This window comes from Mirounga leonina, unplaced genomic scaffold (assembly GCF_011800145.1).
Source record: "Mirounga leonina isolate KUSES-001 unplaced genomic scaffold, KU_Mleo_1.0 Mir_321, whole genome shotgun sequence".
Taxonomy (NCBI): Eukaryota; Metazoa; Chordata; class Mammalia; order Carnivora; family Phocidae; genus Mirounga; species Mirounga leonina.
In genome coordinates, this window is record NW_023270680.1 from 277,737 (window position 1) to 298,903 (window position 21,167).

At 48.7% G+C, this 21,167-nt stretch overlaps 1 protein-coding gene across 1 annotated transcript; it reads right to left on the bottom strand.

The window, feature by feature from the left end:
• Nucleotides 1-2,069: 2,069 nt before the first annotated feature.
• On the bottom strand, nt 2,070-20,195 carry GBX1 (gastrulation brain homeobox 1). The gene is made up of 3 exons (XM_035029788.1): nt 19,667-20,195; nt 18,576-18,578; nt 2,070-3,253 (listed from the first exon to the last, which is right to left on the bottom strand). Exons 1-3 carry the CDS (start codon nt 20,193-20,195, stop codon nt 2,703-2,705), a joined length of 1,083 nt encoding a protein of 360 aa, XP_034885679.1. The 3' UTR covers nt 2,070-2,702.
• Nucleotides 20,196-21,167: the final 972 nt, after the last annotated feature.

Consider the following 21,167-nt stretch of genomic DNA (forward strand, 5'->3'; position numbering starts at 1 on the left):
TGCCTAGGCTTTGCTTTTGAGGAAAGGGGAGGAGGTAGGTCACTGATGGCAGAACAGCCACCTGGATTCCCACCACCATCTTGCCAAGCTGGGGGCAGAATCCTGAGCTCCTGTTTTCCCCTTTGACCGTCCCTGATCCTAGAAAGACCCGAGGGAAACCCCTCTATACCTTTCTTGAAGGATGAGAACTTGCCAAGTTAAGGTCCCTGCTCTCCAAGGAGCCTGTTTTCCCATTCCTACAACCGCTTTGCTCATGGCCCTTGTTTTCTGCACCACTTAACGAGCGGGGTGTTGCAGGGCTGGCACTGTCTGGGGGCACCTGCCTGTGTGCAGGTAGATAACCAAGCAAGTGCTATTCAGAGAGGAAACCAGACTATATTTTCTTGGTCCACAGCCCCTCTGCAAGGCCAATAAGAGCCTTAGGCAAAGAGAAGAGTAGAACTGAAACAGGGCCTTGGGTCTATATACTGATGGAGTCCTGGGCTCAGAAATTACTAGCAATAATCCCCTCCTTTATTTTCCCTAAAGAAAACCAGCCGCTCGAGTGGCTGAATACTGCCTGGTATGGTTTAGGAGGTTTCATAGGTAAATCCAGAAGAAAATGGTAAATCAGGACCTTGGTCTCCCCCCTCCACACACACACAGGCAGACAGCGTCTGCTCTAGCCCTAGACCCACAGACATGAATTCCCAACAGCCAAGGGACAGTAGCTCCTGTGATCTCTCCAACTGCTGCCTGGCTTCTCTCCTGAAAGAATCTAACCCCAAAGGTTCCTTATGTGGGCAGAGACCGCCTTAATCTATACCAGGAATGGGGCTGGTGCCTGATTTTCCAGCCTTGCTGAAATTTTGCCAAATCGAGAAGACCTGCCCTGGATCCGTGCGTCCCAACTAGGGAACTGACACTGTAGCGAATAACCAGTCACGGCCCCAGGTCGCTTTCTGTTTGGTTGCCAAAACCAGCCAGGGGGCAGGGACTGCCACCGAAGGCCTGTCTGCTCACACGAGGCATGCGGCAGATGTCTGAGTAAATAGTGGTTGGCGCACCATGGCAGGGACCGGGCACAGCAGCAGTTTCCTAAGGACGGTGAGGAGGCTGGCCAGGTACTTGAGCTTGTGTTTCCCTCCTAGACCTTAACCCCCCAAGTCTCCTTGCCCCGCTCAGAGCCCTGCCGGTTCTTCTTCTCAGTGGCTCTGTTCTCTACCCTGGCTGTGCTCCCGACTCGACGCAGGTCACGTTTCTTCCCAGGAAGCCCCGCTTACCACGCTCCCAACTTCAGCCGGTGTCTGTAACCCTCCTCTTTCCCGTGTCCGTGCAGCCCAGCTGCAGAGCTGGCACAGGAGAGAAGCCCTTCTGTGAGGGGGGAAACGGCAGATAACTTGAGTTTGTCTCGTTTCCCCTCCCGGTATACCCAAGTGCCCCTCAAGTCCCCGAACCTCACCTTTACTTTGTCCACTAAGGCCATTCCTTCATTTGCCCGTAGAACCCCAAACCCGAAGCTCCCAGTCCCTATCTCTGTAGCTTCCCCCACAGGACACAACCGTCCAGAACATCACACATTCGCTCCGGCCTCGTCCACTCTGCAGTGGGCCCTCTCAACCCAGCTCACTTTACAAATGAAGAGGATCTGGTATCCCAAGCAGCGTGAGCCATACGAGACCCCACAATTAATGCAGTAAGAACAGAACTGGAAATGAGTCTTACTCCAGGCCCTCCCATCTGGAATACCAAAGGGGGGCAGCGATGGACTCAGCTGCTGTGTCCTCTGCACAGAAAAAGATTGAGCCCACAGGTGATAAGGGTGAGCCCCCAAACTGCCCTAGTCATGAACAGGACTGGTAACCTCTACCGAGTTAGGGCCCGGACATACCTCAGCTAACCTAGGCTCAGGTACTTCATTTCCCCTCGTAATACAAAAAGGGGGGCGAATCTCCTCTTCTGAAGTCTGCCAACTCTCCCAAAGAGAAGAAAGCAGAGATGAAGAAGCTTGCCTTGTTTAATGGGGAGAGAGAAAAGAAATGTGCCAGGAACATGGGGTCTAGAGGTGTGGACAGGGGGCAGCACCCGGATGGGAAGTGGAGGTGGTTTACGTGGGGGGAGATGGTGCGTGCCGAGGGGTTCTAAGGAGGCCAGTGACAGTTTCATTCTGTTGCTTTGTATGCCCTTGTCCTACAGATAGGCAGGAAAGCCCCCACCTCAAGGCAGGAAGGTGGAACTGAACTCTGGCTGAAGATGGAGGGAACGCGGAACTTTCCCAGTCTCGGGTTCAGACAGACAGAGGCAGATAGCTCCATATATACAAACTTTACAGAAAATAAATAAGGAGCTGTGATCAGCTTGACTAGGTTTCATCCTGGATTCTTCCCACCCCTGTGAGAAGTAATTCCAGGGCATTAGCTGGGAACCTCTCAGGCCCTAGGCATGTTAGAACCCACCCCCTCCCCAGGAGTCCACCTCAATCCCCACAGCTCCTCGGCATCGAGAACCCAAGCCCCCAGTCTGAGGGTCTCTGGAATAGGCGCAGGGCCCGGTGCCCACGTCCCGCTTGCCAGGAGAGCACACCCAGCATGAAGTTAGTTGCCACCTGAGCCCCCTCCCAGGCCAGGGTCACAGTGGTAGCCCCTCTGGTCTGCAGCACCCTGACCCAGTCTCGGAGCAGGCACGGAACAGAGCCTGTGCTTCCAGAACCCTCGGGAGCCCCTTCAGGGCCGGGCCCCCTGTTCCATTTGCTGGTGCTGGCTCCGTACGGCAAACCTGTTGACGTGCACCGGTATGGGTACGACGATCTTGGGGTTTCTCACGGGCTCCCCAGAACGGCTGCTCACATTGCCAGCTTTGATGCGCTTCCACTTGGCCCGCCGATTCTGAAACCAGATCTTGACCTGCACCTCACTGAGCTTGAGGGCGTGGGCGATCTGGGAACGCTCTGTCAAGCTCAGGTATTTCTTGCAGTGAAACTCCTTCTCCAGCTCCAAAAGCTGCTCGCTGGTAAATGCCGTGCGGCGCCGTCGGCTCTTGCCCCCAGGAGCCGTGACTCCCGCTGCCACCGGTGCCCCCTCCTCCGCTCCAGTCCCCAGGCCTCCCTTGAGCTTCGGTTCAGGTCCCAGGAGAGCCCCGGGGGCCCCTGCAGAACTGTCCAGGAAACCATCCTCGTCGCTGTCACCGCCTGAGCCCTCTTCCTCCTGCTCGCTGCCTGCTGGGTCTCCTGCTGGTGCCTCCAGCTTCTCCTCATCTGAGCTGTACACCTTCCCCTCTGCGTGGCGAGCGAAAACCAACGGACGGGGAAGGAGCCGGCAAGGAAAAGATAGGCAGGTTGGAGGCGGCACGTGGGACCATGGCCAGGCCCGGACAGAATGGCGGCAGGAAGAGAGAGACGGGAGGGAGGAGGTGGGGAGGAGGGGAGACAAGGACAGCACAGCCAGGACAGGGGGTGGGGAAGAGGTTCAGGGAAGACAAAGAGATGGAAAGACAGGTATTAACCAGCACAGACTTCACTATAGCCAGTGGTGGGGAGGGCAATCAGCGTACATCAAAGGAATGCCATTCCCAGGACGCGACCCCTCAAATCACCGCCGCCACCACCCCACCTCATTCTCTCTACCCGCTACCTTCCCAGCTTCCTCCAAACCCAGGCCCAGGGCTTTCCACTCATTCGCCACCCTTCCAAATCCAGACGGCCCAGGCCCCGGAGTGAGGCAGTGTGAGACTGGCTCAGGAGCCTTTCCGTCGCTCCAGGCAGGAGGCAGCCCGTCTGCGGGGTAGACGGGAAGATCACACTGTCAGCCTCGGTTACTCTCCTAGGGATCCTCACCGGCCCGGGGTTGAGCTCTGTTCTGTCTCCCCTCTTCCCCTCTGCCCTAGATCCAGAATCTCCGAATCTCATTTCCAGATGGAAACTGAAGGGTCATCTAATTCCCCGTCCTCACCACCCCCCCCCACCCCAAATCTGGGCCCAAGAAATGTTACCAAGGGCTTTGGGACTTGTCCTTCCCCCTACTTCCAATTCTCCCTGACCAGCCCAGCCAGCCCAGAATGGGGAGCCCTCCCAGCTACAGGCCGCCTTCTCTGTGGCCAAAGCTTCTTCCAGTCGCCCAGCTCTCCTAGGCCCCTTTCAGTCCCTCCCCTCCTCCTTAACTGTAAAATGACATCATCTCTCTCCCCACCAAGGATGCTGGAACAGCACAAACAGCTGCTTTCTGCTCAAGTTCTGAATCCTGAGGACCCTGAGCTTGATGTCAGCGGGAAGAACTGGAGGGAATATGGGAGAAGATAAAGAAATAGAAGTGCAACAAGGGAAAATGTAGAGAGGAAAATGGTAAAAGAAGAAATCTTGACTCATTTGGTAGATGACTGATTATTTGTAATTACAGCCATATCAAGTGTTTTCAATCCATATGTAACTCTAATAATCTTAAATTCAATCATCGGTTTTAATCTTATCCATGGACAGGTTTGTCAGAACTTCAAATAATGGATCGTAAGTGTTTTCAGTAGTTGAGTTGTAAAACTGCCTTGTTTTCTGCCCAAAGGGCCAATAAGCAGTGAAAAAGTCAGAAGAAACCCAACCAATAGGAAAGAGAACAAGAGGAAATGGGTAACCTGGACACCAACTAGTCAGCTCTTTACCACCGAGTTCACAGTGTAAAGGGGTTGGGATTTCCTAAGGGCGGGGGTGCATCGGTCTATAACTACCACGCATCCCACGGACACTCATAAGCTCTGAGGTTGAGAATATGACCCGAAGTAAAAGAACATCAGGGAACAGTGAAATGCCTTATAAGAGGAGCAGGCTATGTGCTTGAACACCTTCCAGCACCCCTCGCCACCTGCCTGTGTTCCAGAAGGAGCACCTTGGGGTCTCCAGGACCAGCCCGGTAACCTTCCCCAGCCCCAGAGCTCCTTTCCCTTCCCTGACGCCATCAAGCTACACCCTTTCCCTGTCCTGGAGAGCCATGTTTACACCCTCCTTAGAGGCCAGACTTCTCAGCCCACGTCCAGATCGCCCACCTCCATCACACTCAGCTTCTTTCACACCTCAAGGGTATTTTTATCCCCAGCCCCTGCCTTTTCTTCCTTTAGGGCTTCATTCTTCATCTAATTTCAAAACCCGTGTGGCACACCCTCGTTTAGGCTCACCCAGCCTACCTATGTTACTCCTACTCATTGCTTTTCCTCAGTAAGCACTCTCTGTTCCCTCTAGCAGCTTCCCAGGCTTCTCGAGCACCAGCTTCACATCCATCCATCCATCTGCCTGTCCCTCGGTCCATCTACAGAAGTTGCTCCTTGCCATACGTCCCACGCTTCATCCCAGACCTCATTCTAGCCAAATCCATGTTTTCTACAAGCGTCACATCCTTGGTTCTCTCCTTCATTAACGGCTCCTTCCCACACTATTTTCCATTTTCACAGAACTCAGACTTAACATGTCCCAAACAGAACTCCTGAACTCGCTCCCAAACCAGCTCTTCGCTATCTGTACTCGCGTCCTTCCCAGCTTGGTTAGTGGTAATTCCATCCTCCTTGTTGTTCAAATCAAGCCTCACTCCTCTCTCTCACAACCCGTGCCCACTCCTGGAGCCCGCCCTTCTCACCCGTGTCCCCTGCATCCGACCAGTCCCAGGCAGCATCACGTCCCGCCTGGTTCATCAACCTGTTCTCCAAACTGGTTTCCCTGCTCCTGTCCTCCCCTCCCCTCCCCTGCCCCTCCCTAAGAACAGATGATTCTTCTGTTCAGAATACTATACTCTCCACCTGGATTTTTGCACTCGCTCATTCCCGGTCTCCTTCAGGTCCTTACTTTACCAAAGAGACTTTCCCCGATCATCTTTTCAGAATGAAAACTCCCAGTACTCCTGCCTTCCTTTTCTGCTTTATTTGTTGCTATAGTACATGTCACAAACTTTATTCATTTATTTTATTGGCTCTCTTTTCCTATTAGAATATAAGCTTCATGAAGGTAGGGATTTCTAATATATTTTTTTTCACTGCTGTATCTTCAGCATCTAGAAAATTATCTGCAGAGTAGGCACTCAATAAATACTTATTGACTAAATAAAAAACTATTCCCAAACACTTTCTCTCTCCCTTCCTCCCTCTCTCTCCCTCTTCTGTCTCCACCTCTGTTCTTCCTTTCCCAAGCCTCTCCTAATATTCTCCACAGCCCCACCCCATCCAGTGCCCAGAAGACATTCTCTCCATGAGTATTATTCTACCCACTTTTCAATATGTCCTCTGATCTCACATTAGCTGGAGAGAAACCCATATGCCGTGGGAATCTATAGAATCTTATGCTAAAAGAAATAAAGGAAAATCCTTCACATCATTACTAAATCCTCTGTCAATTTTTAAAACCTGGTTTGTAGTACATAATAACAAAAAGAATAATAAAAGCTTGTAAAAACCCAGCCCAATATTACAATATTCTAAGCAGCTACTAAAAAGGCAGAAACTGGATTTCAGGGCTTGAAGGATGAAATCATTTAGCACAGCTCCAAGTACCCAGGGGGTGTCCAATAAATCTAAACTGATGATGATTGAGATGAGGCTCCCAGGTTCCTTGATCTGGCAGGGCCCTCCTGAGATCATACCATCCATCCCTGTCTTCAGACAGATTCCATAAAATCAGGCCCACATAGGCAGACCTCCCTCAGTGCTGGGTGTTTTTTTTTTTTTTAAGATTTTATTTATTTATTTGACAGAGAGAGACACAGTGAGAGAGGGAACACAAGCAGGGGGAGCGGGAGAGGGAGAAGCAGGCTTCCCACGGAGCAGGGAGCCCGATGCGGGGCTCGATCCCAGGACCCTGGGATCAGGGCCTGAGCTGAAGGCAGACGCTTAACGACTGAGCCACCCAGGCGCCCCCCTCAGTGCTGCTTTTAAAGCCATACAAGGGGCACATGTTCACAACCTCTCTTGGTTACTTGATCCCGGCGGGATGCTGAACGGCAGGGGCAAGAGTTTCTCTCTGTGCCTTTATAATCATGACATTGAGGGCTCTGATACGCAACTCTTGGAAGGAGGTGGGGGTGGGGCAATATGAAAGCAACCAGGAGGGGGAACTACAGCTACACCCTCAGAGGAGAGGGTCTGGGGCAGTGAGCAACACTGAGATGTGGGAAAGAAAGGGCCAAAGCAAGCAGAAAAAGGACTGGGGCGGGAGACAAGTGGGGCAGACACAGTGGCAAGAGAATGAAATGATGAGTCAGAGAAACTCAAGAGGCTGGAAAGTTTAGAGAAGGACTAGAAAAAAAAAAATCAGGGAAAAAGAGAGCAAAAAGCTTAAAAACAAAACAACCAAAAAAATCATACCCCCTACCTTTCTTCCCCCAAAACACAACTGCATTCGGAGCAAAGCAAAACATTTTTGCCCTGCCACGTGCTCTTTGCTCCACCGAGATGGAGCACTTTAAGATGCAATCAATACCCAAAGTGAAGGAAACATATTCAGCAGAATCAGATGAGCCATACAGTAGCCCAATCCTTAACAATATAGCGATCCTGAAATGGCTTACTATTTTCTTATGGATTAGCTAAAAAATAAATGCAAGCTATTTTCTTTTATCTGATTTGTAATGAATATTAAGAGTAAATATAATCAAACAAAACAAAAATTGCACACAGAAAAATGTGTTGACTAAAAACTGACAGAAGCAAATCTTTCTGATAAAATTTTTTTTTTTAAAGATTTTATTTATTTTTTAGAGAGCGAGCAAGCGAGAAACAGCATGAGAGGGGAGAGGGCCAGAGGGAGAAGCAGGCTCCCCGCTGAACCGGGAGCCCGATGTGGGACTCGATCCCAGGACCCTGGGATCATGACCTGAGCCGAAGGCAGACGCTTAACCATCTGAGCCACCCAGGTGCCCTCTGATAAAATTTCTAATTGTGAAATTTGATTTAGAATAATTAGACTTGGTAGATATAATGTCCATAAAAGTAAATTACTAATTGCAGATGCTATAATTGGTTGATATGAGCAAAACCAAAACAAACAAAAACCTTGAGCCATAAAATGAGGCTTCATTGAAAAATTTTACATGGGAAATGATTCTGATAAGAATAATTTTAGCAGGGGCACCTGGGTGGCTCAGTTGTGAAGCGTCTGCCTTTGGCTCAGGTCATGGTCCCAGGGTCCTGGGATCGAGCCCTGCATCGGGCCCCCTGCTCCTCAGGAAGCCTGCTTCTCCCTTGCCCACTCCCCCTGCTTGTGTTCCCTCTCTTGCTGTGTCTCTGTCAAATAAATAAAATCTTTAAAAAAAAAATTTAGCAAAAGGAAAATTTTTAAATTGGAAAAAATTTGACTATGTATATAGATAGGCCAAACAGATAGAAAGGTTCTGTTCTTTGTGTATGAAAATGAGATTATTGGTAATATAAGAGTATATTGAGTTTCCAGCTTGTTCCTTACGTGTAAGTCTAGAGTCTGAAAAAAGTGTCGAATCTATCCAGGGGGGATGACTGTAGGGCAGACTGGTTATTAGGAAACATCTAGAGCTTTTGTGCACTCTCGTAGTGGATTATCCTAAGAACCAGAAATCACAAGGTTGAACCTCAATTACTCGTCAAGTCCATGCGAGGGGCATTCTTCCCACCTCCAGAGAGCGGTACTCAGGCCCCAGGGAAATACTTGCCTGGGGCCTTGTTTCCAAGAGGAAGGGAAGCAGCACCAGAGATCCAGAAAAGCCCATGTTTCGAATGGATCTGGTCAGGCTGGGGAAGAAATCAAGGGCCAAAGAATCCATGGTAAGTATTCTCCAGGAGAAAAAATAAACAGCACCAGATTTGCCCACCATCTAGAGGGGGAGTCCACGGCTGTGCTCACCAAGAATGATGGACCTGGGTTGTGGTGCAGAAAACCACTTTAGACACCCAGGTATGGGAACTCACAGAGCCCCCGTGCTGCCCCTCGCCCATCCTCTTCTGTTTTAGCTCCTTTAAAATCAATAGCCTTTATCATCCGCTGAAGAGAAATCTCTCCCCCATTACACTCAGTTCTGACTTCTCTTCCCTCTACTTCCAAAATGACTACCCTCACATTCCCCAAACTACTGTCAGGACAGTAAGTCTCTTCCTGATCATCCTGGGCCAACTACTCAACTTCCTGAATACAGAAGCAATTTGGGGGACGTCAAAAGGTGGAAAGAAACCCAGGCCATCCCTCAAAAAAGAGGTATGTTTACCACCACTCTCATTTCTAAATCTTCATCATCATGCCCAGGACAGAATTATTTCTCTGTTCTTTCTGGAAACAGTACTTTTTCTCCCATCATTTACAGCAATTAGCTCACTTTCAATTTGTGTTTCACTCGCCCCCACTAATTTCATGCTACTCCTCCTCCCTATAACTTCAGGTGCAATAAGGAACGTTCATTTTCACTCTCTCTCTCTCCACTCTTCCTATGACCCTTCAGCATTTCTTACTCCAAACTGACATGGGAATTTTCTCTACACCCCTCCAACCTTCGATGACAGGTTCAGGGCAATTTGCCCCCCACTCAGAGCTCCCCCTGATGACAGGTTCAGGGCAATTTGCCCCCCACTCAGAGCTCCCCCTCATGACGTAGCAGCAGTACCATTGTCAAGGGCACCCTTGCTACCTTCAACGTTCCAAAACATTTTCACACTTACTATTTACCTCGAAGCAACTCACTGAAATAGAGTAGACCTATTAGGAGTACTAATGGAAGTTTGGTAACCTTATCTCAGGTGAAAAAACTGAGTTTCCGAAAGATTGAGTGATTCTCCTAAGTCACACAGCTAGAGATAGATTAACGTCTAGAACCTTGGTCTCCGAAATTTCCAACCAACGCTCCTTCTATCCTTTCCCCTCCCACTCCAAGTAAATGCCCAGATGCCTCATCAGATAACTAACCTTGCTACCAAACCCAGTTTCAGTCCAGACCTCATCCCTTTCACTTATCACTCCAGAGCCCTAGCCTGATCATTAATATCTCCCCTTACCACGCTCAGAGAAGGCTCTTAAAATTGCCACTTACCAAATTTCACCTTTGTCCTCAAATAGGCTATTTGTCCCATCATTTCCCCAAGACAAAATTCCTATCAGATCTATTTTTTTTTCTGTCATTATTGGTTTGTATGATGTAATCTTACCAGTCAGCATTCCTTTTATTTAGAAATGTATTTTCTTGTTTTAAAAATAACATTGCCAAATTATGGAAACAGTTTTGGTTTAATATCCATTTTTCTTCTAGCTTCTACTTTACAAGTGTGTCACCCATCCCTCAAGCACAGCTCCTTCTTATACAGGAATTACCCTCACTGAGGAACACACATTTTTCTACCATCCTCATCTCTCTCCACCTTCCTCATTACAGAGCTCTCTTCAGAGCTCCTCTCTTGGTGTCTCCTTCATCACTCCTAGGGCTACTTCTCTAGCCAGAGAGAAGGCTTTCCTCCCTGATACTGAAAGGGAGTTAAGATACATCCTTGCCTTTCTTTCTGGTTGAGGTAGACATCTGCTTGGGGTTTGTTTTTGTCTGCTCAGCATCCCTTCCTCCTTTTGTTCACTAACAACACCCCCTCCCTTTGGGCACTGCCTCTCATCAACTACCCAGTATAGTGGGACTGTCAATCACATTTCCGCACCTTTGTGACAACGTAGGCACGTGACCTGGATCTGACCAATCCTAACATCCCATCTCTCCATCCCCCTGGAGACTGGACTCAAGCTAGTTAATCAGTCACCCTGGAATTTTGTATATGCTAGAATCTACTGGGGTCTCAACCTGGGATTATAAAAAATTAGAGCTGCTGATGCATGTGCCCTTTCTTACTTCTCTTAAGGAGAGAACGAGGCAAAGAGAGAGGAGCAGGGCTGAAAGGAAAGAAAGATCTAGCAATACCGTTTGCATTTCTGGATCCACTCAACTCCTGTACTTAAGAGTCATGTGAATCAATAAATGCCCATTTTAGCTTAAATTGGAGTTAAGCTACTGTCACTTGCAAACCAAAGAGTTCTACATCCCATGCTGTAACTGGAAGTGACAATGATCACAGGACTCCAGGGAAAGTAAGCCTCTCTACCTCACTCCCACAGCTCTCCCATCCCAACTAATGTTTCCACGTTACCTGAAATTATTCATAATAATACCATCTAATATTCCACCAGCTTGAAATTCACTTGGACTTCTAAAAAAATCTCCTTGGGGTGCCTGGGTGTCTCAGTCGGTTAAGCATCTGACTCTTGATTTTAGCTGAGCTTATGATCTCGGGGTCATAAGATCCAGCCCCACATAGGCCCCACACTCAGTGGGGAATCTGGTTCTCTCCTTTTCCTTCTCCCTCTGCCCCACATCCCTCTCTCTAATAAATAAATCTTTTTAAAAGTCTCCTTAATCCATCTAAGTATGAATTATTTTAATCCAATAGCTTTCCTCCCAACATCAAGCTGAGATCCGATATATGAGAGAATAGGAATTGTGGTGAAGAAAGGAGAGGTGTTTTTTTTTTTTTTAATATATATACAATGTAAAGAAAAGAAGAACAGGCCCCAATGGGATACAGAAGAAGGGCTTTTGGGTAGTCTTGGGATCCACAGAGAATGTCCAAATTCGAGACAGGGAAACCAAAGGAGGCAGAAAGAGCCAAAGAAAAAATGTGAAATCTACCCTTATGAGATGCATACATTGGTTCTCTTCTGGCATTCCCCGCAGAAACACCTCTCAGAATACAGTGCTATTTCTATCATTACTCCCAGATGTATATCTCCTTATCAGTACAGAGTGTCACTTATCCTAGCCAGTTCTTAATAAAGAAGTCTTCCCCAACTTAATGCCCAGATATGCTCCCCATCCATTTCCAGTACAAGGACAATACCAGTAGTTTCTTGCATGCCAATTACTTTAGGATACTGGACAAATATCTTCTCATTTAATCCTTAACTCTGTGAGGTAAGTATTGTTGCCCTATCCTGCTGGTGAGGAAGCTGTGACTGCAGAGTTAGTATTTTGCTGTTGATATTTCTCTCACAAAAAAAAGGGGGTAGCATTAAGATCTGTATCCAAAGCCCATGCTCATTCCTCTGTGCGGCACCCTATCTCTTTTGTGAACACTGACTTCCCCGTTCGCCTATCACAAACACTGTACCAGATGAAGAAATAATAGAGAAGGCCAGCAACTGATTCCACAACTTTTCTTTTTCTCCCCCCACCAATGGCCACTACTTCCTTCCCCACCAGGTAAAGTCGGGCACAACTGGTCCCTAATCTTTTTGGCCTCGATAAGATCGCCTACCTTCATGAAATGTTTCTCTCTCATTATATATGTCCACAGCCATAGCCAGTCACCCCTCCCCAATCCCAGATGACAGAGCCTTTTCTATCCTAAAGCCCAGCCCTGACTCCACCTCAAGATACACAGCGGCCTCCTCTTGGGCACAACTCAGCACCGGGAAGTAGAAAATTTCCCCCAATCCCTTTGCTCGGGGTGGTTTTTTTTGTTTTTTTAAGGGAAACAATTCATTAATAAAGGTTTCCTTACAGATAAAACAGAGTTGTGGAGCTGGAAGTGACCTTGGAGATCATCTAAGTCAAACCCTTAATTGTACTGATGAGGAAGTTAAGCTACAGAGAGGCCAGGATCATTCGGTCCCGTACTTCCAGTAGCTGCACGGAACCATGGAGAATGGCTGTCACCCACTGCAGCCCAAAGCACTTCTTACCTTCACTCCCAGGAGGATTTCGTCTTCCTCCCTTCTCTTCCTGTTGCTCCCAATACTGACTTCCCTTGAAATATCATTTCCTCCACAATTCAGTCAAGAAATCCATCTCCCATTACCCCCAGTTCAGAAACAGTTCTTTCTCTTTCTCCCATCCTCAATTTTCACACCCTAGTCTCTGGGAGTCCCTGCAGCCCCCTGGCTTCTAAAACAGATTTCTCAGTTCATCACTTGAAGGTCATTCCTTACCCTTCCATGGTGGGAAGGGAATGAAGACGCTGCTTCACAACCACTTCCTACTACAACTTAATTCAGCTTGTGGGAGTCGCTGTTCTAGCACACCAAATTCAAGCATCTCTCCTCCCCAAATTCTTTCTCCCAATTAGCACACCAGTGTTTCTTCCACATTACTCTAAACTGACAATTTTCTCCCATATTTCCAGTGAAAAACCCCAACCTCCTCTTCACAGCCCCCAACCCAGCCCTCTCTGCTCACCGTCATCATCTGTACAACCATGGGCGCCACCGCCTGCATCGAAAGCTCCGTCCTTCCCACCGGTTCGGAACCAGGGCTGCTTCTCTCCTACCCCAGCACGGGGCACTTTCTCCTGTTCCCTCTAGATAAAAATTCTCTCCCACCAAACTCTTTCCCTGTCATCATTCCTACTTAAGTTTCTCTCTTTTTGTACATCCGCTCCATAATGCTGTCATTTCTATTTCCTCATTCCCAGCTTCAAGGCAAAGATCCTTCTTTCCCAATTACTTCGGAGGCAAAATTCCTGCCTATAGCCTCCCATCGTAATATTATTCTCATTGCAAAGCACTTTGTTCATCATACCATGTTCCTCCTCTCCAATTAAAATATTTCCCCCTCGGGGCGCCTGGGTGGCTCAGATGATTAAGCGTCTGCCTTCAGCTCAGGTCATGATCCCAGGGTCCTGGGTTCGAGTCCCACATCGGGCTCCCTGCTCAGCGGGGAGACTGTGTCTCCCTTTCCCTCTGCCTGCTGCTACCCCTGCTTGTGCTCTCTCTCTCCTGTTGAATAAATAAAAAAATCTTTTAAAAATTTTAAAAAAATAAAAAAGAATAAAATATTCCCCCCTCATTATTCCAATTACTGCCTTGCTCCCATTACTCCCAGTTTAGACTATTTATGCCCATCACTCTGAGTATGAGAATTATCCTCCTAATCATCTAAATCTCTATCTCCACATTTCCATATGCCACTGCAGAGATCTCCCTTCTCTATTCAATCCTCCCAAGTGTTACCTTCACTGTGGTATAAGGCACCTCAGTATCCCACTCCAATCCTCCAGATAAAATTTTTCTCTTGCCACTTCTGGGATCTCTGTCTCTCCACTAGGGGTTCTTAACCCTTTTTATGCCATGAGCTCCTTGGCAGTCTGATACAACCCATGAATCCCTTCTCAGAATAATGCGTTTAGGTATATAATATAAAACACATAGGATTACATTAGAAGCCAACTATACAAAAATGCAGTTTTCAGATATTTAAAAATGAATCTGTGTTATAATCATGTACGTTTATTAATTGATTAAACAAGATGCCTCCAAGGCTATAAATTTATAAGGAAATATCTGTAATTTCTGTTGGTGACACAAATCTCAGTTACTGCTGAAACTACTATGGTTTCTGGCCTATACTCATAACTGAAGAAAATGCCAAATTTTAGTTAGAAGTTAGCAAAAATAAAGATGTAATTTTTCCCCACCCATAATAAACAGATCCTTTTATAAGAGGTCCATGAAATCCATGTTAGAACCCTACTTTAAACATCAAAGCTAGAAAAACAAGCTTTTATTTTATGGAATTGACCGAAACATTAAAAATAATCTGAATCAAAACCTTTACATTACAGATGAGGAAACTGAAGCCAAGAGAGGTTGTGAGGCTTTGAATCTCCCGTAGTGTCCGGAATATACTAAGTCCATAACAGACACACAATAAACGTTCCCTGAATTGAAGGAAGCAATTTGCCAAGGTTGTGCAGCTAAGTGACAGGGCTGACCCCTGAGCACAAATGTCACGACTCCTCGATACATGTTCCTTCAATCCCATTAAATTAATGCCACACGTGCCTTTCTATAAATGCCAGGGGAGCAAACACTCTCACCGTGTGCTCTTCCTCAAAATTTCTAGGAAAGCATGGGTCTCCATCATTTCCAAGAAAAATGTCCCTCCTTTTTCTAACAACAGAAGTCTCTGATTCCGTGTCACATTATTATTTCCTGTTTTTCTCTCATCAGTAAATACATCTGGACAGTCATAATGCGTACCTATTCAAAAATTAATCGATGGTCATCTAAAATGTTCTCCTGTTATAATCAGGTGCTTAGCTTACAGCAATCAGCCCTCAAACATCATGCTCCTAGGAAGTTTCCCTAGTTTCCTTGCATGATTTCCATCATTACTGCCAATCTCTGTTCAGAAATTAGCAAATTTGGGGGTGCCTGTGTGACTCAGTTAAGTGTCCGACTCTTGGTTTCGGCTCAGATCATGATCTCAGGGTCCTGGGATTGAGCCCCATGTCGGGCTCTGTGCTCAGTGGGGGTCTGCTTGAGATTCTCTCCCCCTCCCTCTGCCCCTCCCCCTGCTCGCTCTCTATCTAAAATAAAATCATTTTTAAAAGTTAGCAAATTTTTTTAGTTTAAAATAATGTTCACTATACTGCCATCTCCTGGGTTCGTTCCATCACATTCTCTTTCCTGTATCATCTCAATGTTTTCTTTTCAAATATTCTTTCACCATGCTCACTACTGGCATTATCTTTTATGTCAATCTCTCCCTGTATTTTTATCATCCATCCAACAATTATGTATGGATTATCTACCATCCTTCACTTCTTAAGTCTTCGTTTTCAAGCAATCCAACTCCTTTCTCCCTGAATCATTGCTCTAAGCACCCCCAATTTAAAGTTTTCTTCTGCATTTCCCCAAATGGACAGCTCTTTCCATCATTTCCCCCAGCACCCAGGATCACCTTTACCCATCGTTGCTGAAATGTGTATCTGCACATCTCCAGGTTAGCTGTGATTACTCGCAGGCAGAGCTCACATGCACCTTCACATACAACAGGACCATCACTGCCCAACTCACTCAAGGCAGAATTCTCTTTTCCTTCTGTCATTTAGAGTTTACTACTGTCTTTTCTCCATTATTCCTAATACATCGAAGACTTTGCCATCACCCCAATTCAAAGCTCCTTTTCCCCATCACTTTCACATGACTCTCTGGATCTCTTATGTTAATGAATACAACACCACTGCCCGCATGAGGCTACTGACCATTTGAAACATGGCTAAACTGAACTGAGATGTGCTGAAAGTATAAAATATACACTGGATTTCAAAGATAATATGGAAGAAGGATATAAAATATCTCATTAAATTTTTTTATATTGAGTAATGATAAAATAGTGTTGGACATATTGGGTTAAATAAAATGTATTAAAATTAATTTCACCTGTTTATTTCTACCTTTTTAAGATGGCTAATAGTGTTTTAATTACAAGTGGTGCTTGTAAGAGCACCTAAAAAGAAGAGCCACTCTGGGCTCTTCTATTGATTCATACTTTTAAATCTTCTCTATGAATTCAAAATTCTCTCCTCTTTTATCACTTCTACTAAGACACCTTCCCCAATTATCCTCACTGTTCCCCACTTTCTAAACCCAGAATTATTTTCAATCTACCATTCTCCGTATCTTTTCTACCCATTATTTCTGTACATGGTATTTCTTTTTGCCTGTTAATATAGCTTCTGCCCCCGCAACTGAATCATAATAAAGTTGTTTTCTTTATCATCAGTCGTAGTAAGGTGGTGTCTCTCTTAACTTGAAGCAAAATTTCAGAAAAAAATAGTAATTCCCAACAAAAAGAACTTCATTCACCATTCTCCAGATTGGCCTATCTTCACTATAATTTCATTTAATAGGACTACTAACTGTAAAACACTAAACAAATGTAAATTAATAATTTCAGACCAATGTCAGTCATTCACACTAGAACAGCAATTCCTCCTCTGTCATTTCAAAGATAGCATTCTTTCTCCAAACTCTTCTAATGTTGAGGTTTCAATCCCATTATTCAAGCAAAAACTCTCATTTCATGCTAAATACTCTAATACAATTCCCAAAATAGAGTATTCGTTTTCCCACCATTTTCAGCATGGGCCATGTGTCATCACTCCCCAAACCAATTTTATGTCCAACGTTTCTGGAATTTCCTTTTCTTTTCTCAACTACTTCAGGAAAAAAAATGAAGACTGGGCAGGTGGACGTGAATGGTGTAGTGAGGAAGAGTCAGGAGGGTCTGTACTGAGAGTGATAAGTGGGGGTCACAGATAAAGATCTTCCAGTCACTATCCTCTTTGAAGGTTTCTTCTGAAATCTCTCCTTCCTGCCCCGCCCCTTAAGCCCCACTATAAACCCTTTATGTGTACCTCTTCCCAATATGAGTGATTACCTTCACTCTACCACCTCTCAGAATTCTTCCTCCATAAGGTCTCCTTCCCATCATTCTTGTCTTTACTCCAAGAACAAGTGTCTTTTGATTGCTTCCAATATTTTCCTTAGATGATGATCTTTCCTTCATCATTCTCTCTATACAAATTCCAGTTTACTATCACTCCCAGTATTGAAAAACCTTTTTTTTTTAAAGATTTTATTTATTTATTTGAGAGAGAATGAGAGAGAGAGAGAGAGAGCATGAGAGGGGAGGGTCAGAGGGAGAAGCAGACTCCCTGCCGAGCAGGGAGCCCGATGCGGGACTCGATCCAGGGACTCCAGGATCATGACCTGAGCCGAAGGCAGTCGCTTAACCAACTGAGCCACCCAGGCGCCCCTGAAAAACCTTTTTAAAAATTTAATCCTAGAGTAGACACTTCCCTGTTTCCTACCAGGACATTTATTTAGCTCTGTCCCAAGCCTCTCAAAACAGAACTCTCTCACACACACACACTTCTGGTCCAGAGATGCTGTTCCCTCTTCATCTCGCTCAGGCTAGAAATCCCTTGTACCTCTATCTTCCAATAGACAGACCTCTTCTCGCTCATATTCTCTCTCTGGATAATCTGGGGATAGAGTGCATTTGTTGGTCCTTTCCTCTATTTTTCTTTCCTCAATATTTCTCTTCTGTTCTTTTCCTCTGCTTACTCCCCCCCCCCCCCCCCGCCTGGTTTTACAGCCAATATTCTATCTGCTTCAGAAAAGAGCCTTCATTCTACAAATGTCAAAATAAACAACTGCGGGGAAGCTGAAAGAGTAGGACACGTTCTCCCATGGTTTAGGCATCTTCCCCCCCCAGATTCTCCTTCCCTAGGATGTCTCCCTTTCTGCTCCCCCTCAGCTCATCTCTTCCTCAGGTGTCTGCTTGTTCCTCCCACTCCTATTGCCCCCAAAGCCATCCCTCTGATGGTCTGCCTTGCTCTTTTCTGCCTTAAGACTATTATTGCAAAAATCCTACTGATCCGTTCTTCTTCCGATCATCCTGCCAGCTGCTTTCCCCCTCCCCTCCAGGCCCTTTTATCTTGTGGACATTTCCTCCCACCTTCCAGTTGCTGCTCTATCATTTCCTTTTGATCCTCCTTGGGAGATGCAGCTCAGACTTCAGCCACTGGATCCCCCTGGCCCAACCAGGTCCAAAACAACAGCTGAACCCGCAAAGCCAAAATGCCCAGGGCTAAAGGGGAAAAGGAGAGGAAGACAGGCTCTGTAGCAGCACTTGGGGTCTGGAAAAGTGGTTAGACCTTCGGATAATTTCAAGGAAGGGCCCAGAAACCTATCACCAGGAACTGTCTTCTCCTGGCAAAGGACAAAAGGACTCTTGGGTCTCCTCCTTGCCTCTGCTAGAGTCAGCCCCCAGGCCTCCTGGGGTCACTTTTACCTGCTAAGCTGATGTGACAAATGGTTAAGCAGAGGTGGATTCATCCTGGCGCTAAAGAAGTTTAAGCTTCAGGAACCCCACGCTTGCATGCAGCCTGTTTTCCTTAAACAGAGTCCACTAAATTGTATAAGCTCTGGATCTCATCACACCTGGATCTGCCCCTGGATAGGGGAAAGCTTTTCTGGCATCTAGGGCTTGAGGATCGATTAGGGAGGTCAGGAGGGCTCCGGGTAGCTTGATTCTACACAGGGTTCAGTTTGATACACCCTGCCTCTATTGAGAGGGCACCTTCCCATGGAGGAGCCAGGGTTCCTGAATTACCTCTTGGCTGAATCTCACTGGTTCCAGAATCTTAGCTATATTCTCGACTCCAGGCTTTGTGCCACGCCCAACCCAGCCCAGCTTTAGCCTCCATCTTGACCTCCCCGGGTCAGTCCTGGTGCAGCAGGTGCTAGGCCCCCTGCTAGCTAATGTTCCCTTAGGCCCCCTACTCAGTTCTTCAGGGCTGATCTCTAAATGTGCCAATTCAGAAGTGACCTCTACTACTAAGGCAAAGACAGGTCACCAACGTGGTCACCATTGCTTGGACCCTCCCTTTGCCCCTGCATTCACAGAGCCTATTTGGGGTCAATATAATCTTCTCAGAAGCCAGAACTGCCCTCCCCTTACTGAATTGACAGCTGCCCCAATGTACCCTCACCCTAGGGTCTTGCTAGTGTCCCCAGGAATCCCACAGTTGCAGCTTCTCTATTCTCCGCAGAGGAGAAAAATGAAGGGATTCTTAAAAAGAGAAGTGGGAGCAGAGGCTTGAGGACTAGAACGTGGGAAGGAAAGGTACTAATTTGGAAGGGAGTACTGGGAAGTCTTGGGTGAGGCTTCAGGCACTCTGGAAGACAGAGCGGGGCAGCGGTTCTGGGAATCCAGAGGTGCCGCGTTTGGAACAGAACTGGAGGGGGTTCTGCAGACCCCGACATCTGGGGGTCTGGGATTCCAGGGCTCCGGGCAGGTGCCGAGATTCTGAGCAGGCTGCTGTCTGGGATTTCCAAGTGAACGAGCCTCCCGCCCGGCGCCCTGGTCGGCCCAGCACTTACCCGGCAGACTTGGGAAAGTCGCTGAGAAGTGCGGAGGCGGGGGCGGTGGGGGCTCTGCCACTTTGTCCCGGGCGGGCAGCAGCTCGTCGGCTTCCAGCCCGCCCTCCGGGCGGCGGCCGCCCGGCTCGGGGTTGCTCCGGGCGGCGGCGGCGGCGGCGGCAGCGGCGAGCTCCTGGGGCCCGTAGAAGGCGTCGGGCGGCTCCGCGAAGCTGGGCAGCGCGGTGGTCAGCGCCACCATCGAGGGCACGGCCTGGCCCAGGCCCGCGCAGAAGGTGTTGGTAAGGCGGCCGGCAAAGGAGGCTAGTGGGGCGAGAGGCGGGAGGCCAGCCGGCAGCGGCGCAGGGGCCAGCGCCTGCGGCAACACTAGCGGCCGGTAGGGCACGAACATGGGGTAGCCGGTGTAGAGCAAGTGGCCCGAGCGAGGCGGCGGCGGCCCGATCAGGGAGTCGATGGAGAAGGCAGTGCCCGGGCCCCCACCGCTGCCCCCGCCGCTGCCCCCGGGGGCGCCCCCGCCTCCAGCTCTCTGCATCGTGCCCGGAGCTCCGGGCGCCGCCGTGCGCCCCGCGGCTCGGGCGCCCCGCGCGGACACGCAGGGCTCGCTCCCAGGCTCCCGGCCGAGGTGGCGGCGGGGCGCGGGCTCGGCGCAGTGTGGCTCCGGCGCCGCGCTCCCTCTCTCTCATAAGGAGGGAGGGGGCGGGCGGGCGGGCTGGGGGTGTCGCCCTCCGGACTCATCCATCTTCCTCAAATTACGCTTCACTTCCTCCCTCCGCCCGCCGCTGCCGCGCCCGGCTCCGCTCCCTCCGCACAGCCCGTTCCCAGCGGCCCGGCCGGCCGGCCCGGGACCCCCGCCCGCTCCCCGCGGCCCAACCAACTATTATTAATGCAGATTGATGAGGCCGGACACGCCGCTTTGTGAAAGTTTGCGGCCGCCGAGAAGGCGGCGGCAGCTGCTGGGCCGGTGCCCCTCCCTCCCCCCCACCCGCCCCCACTCAGCCCCCCCTGCCCGGGCGTGGACGTGGCGCGGGACGCCAGGCAAGGAGAGCGCCCCGGGAGGCCCCGGGCCGCCGCCCTCCGTCGGACCCTGGGCCGGTCCCCGGCGTGCCTCCCCGCCCCCGACGCCCCAAGAGCAAGCCGTGGCCACGCGGGCTGGACGGGACCTCGGCGCCCCCTCGGGCGGCGAGGCGGGAACGGCAGGGGGCGCGCTCTGCCGCCGGGCGCCGCGGCTCAGGGCCCGTGGACGGGGTGGGGGTGGGGGGCCTTTTCCCCTTGGTAGTTTTTTCCCCCGACTCCATTCCCCTCTCCCCGGGTCTCTTTTCTCTTGACGTTGGCTCTTCCCCTTCTTCCTCGTCCCCTCCTCCGACGCGGACTGCCTCGGTTCCTCACTGTGGCCTCTGTGGGTAATTTCCTCGAGCGCCCACACTCTGCCAAGTACGTACCATTCCTCTCACCTTTCCCCTCCGTCTTTCTCCCATCCCTTACATGCTTTTCCTTCCTCCACTCT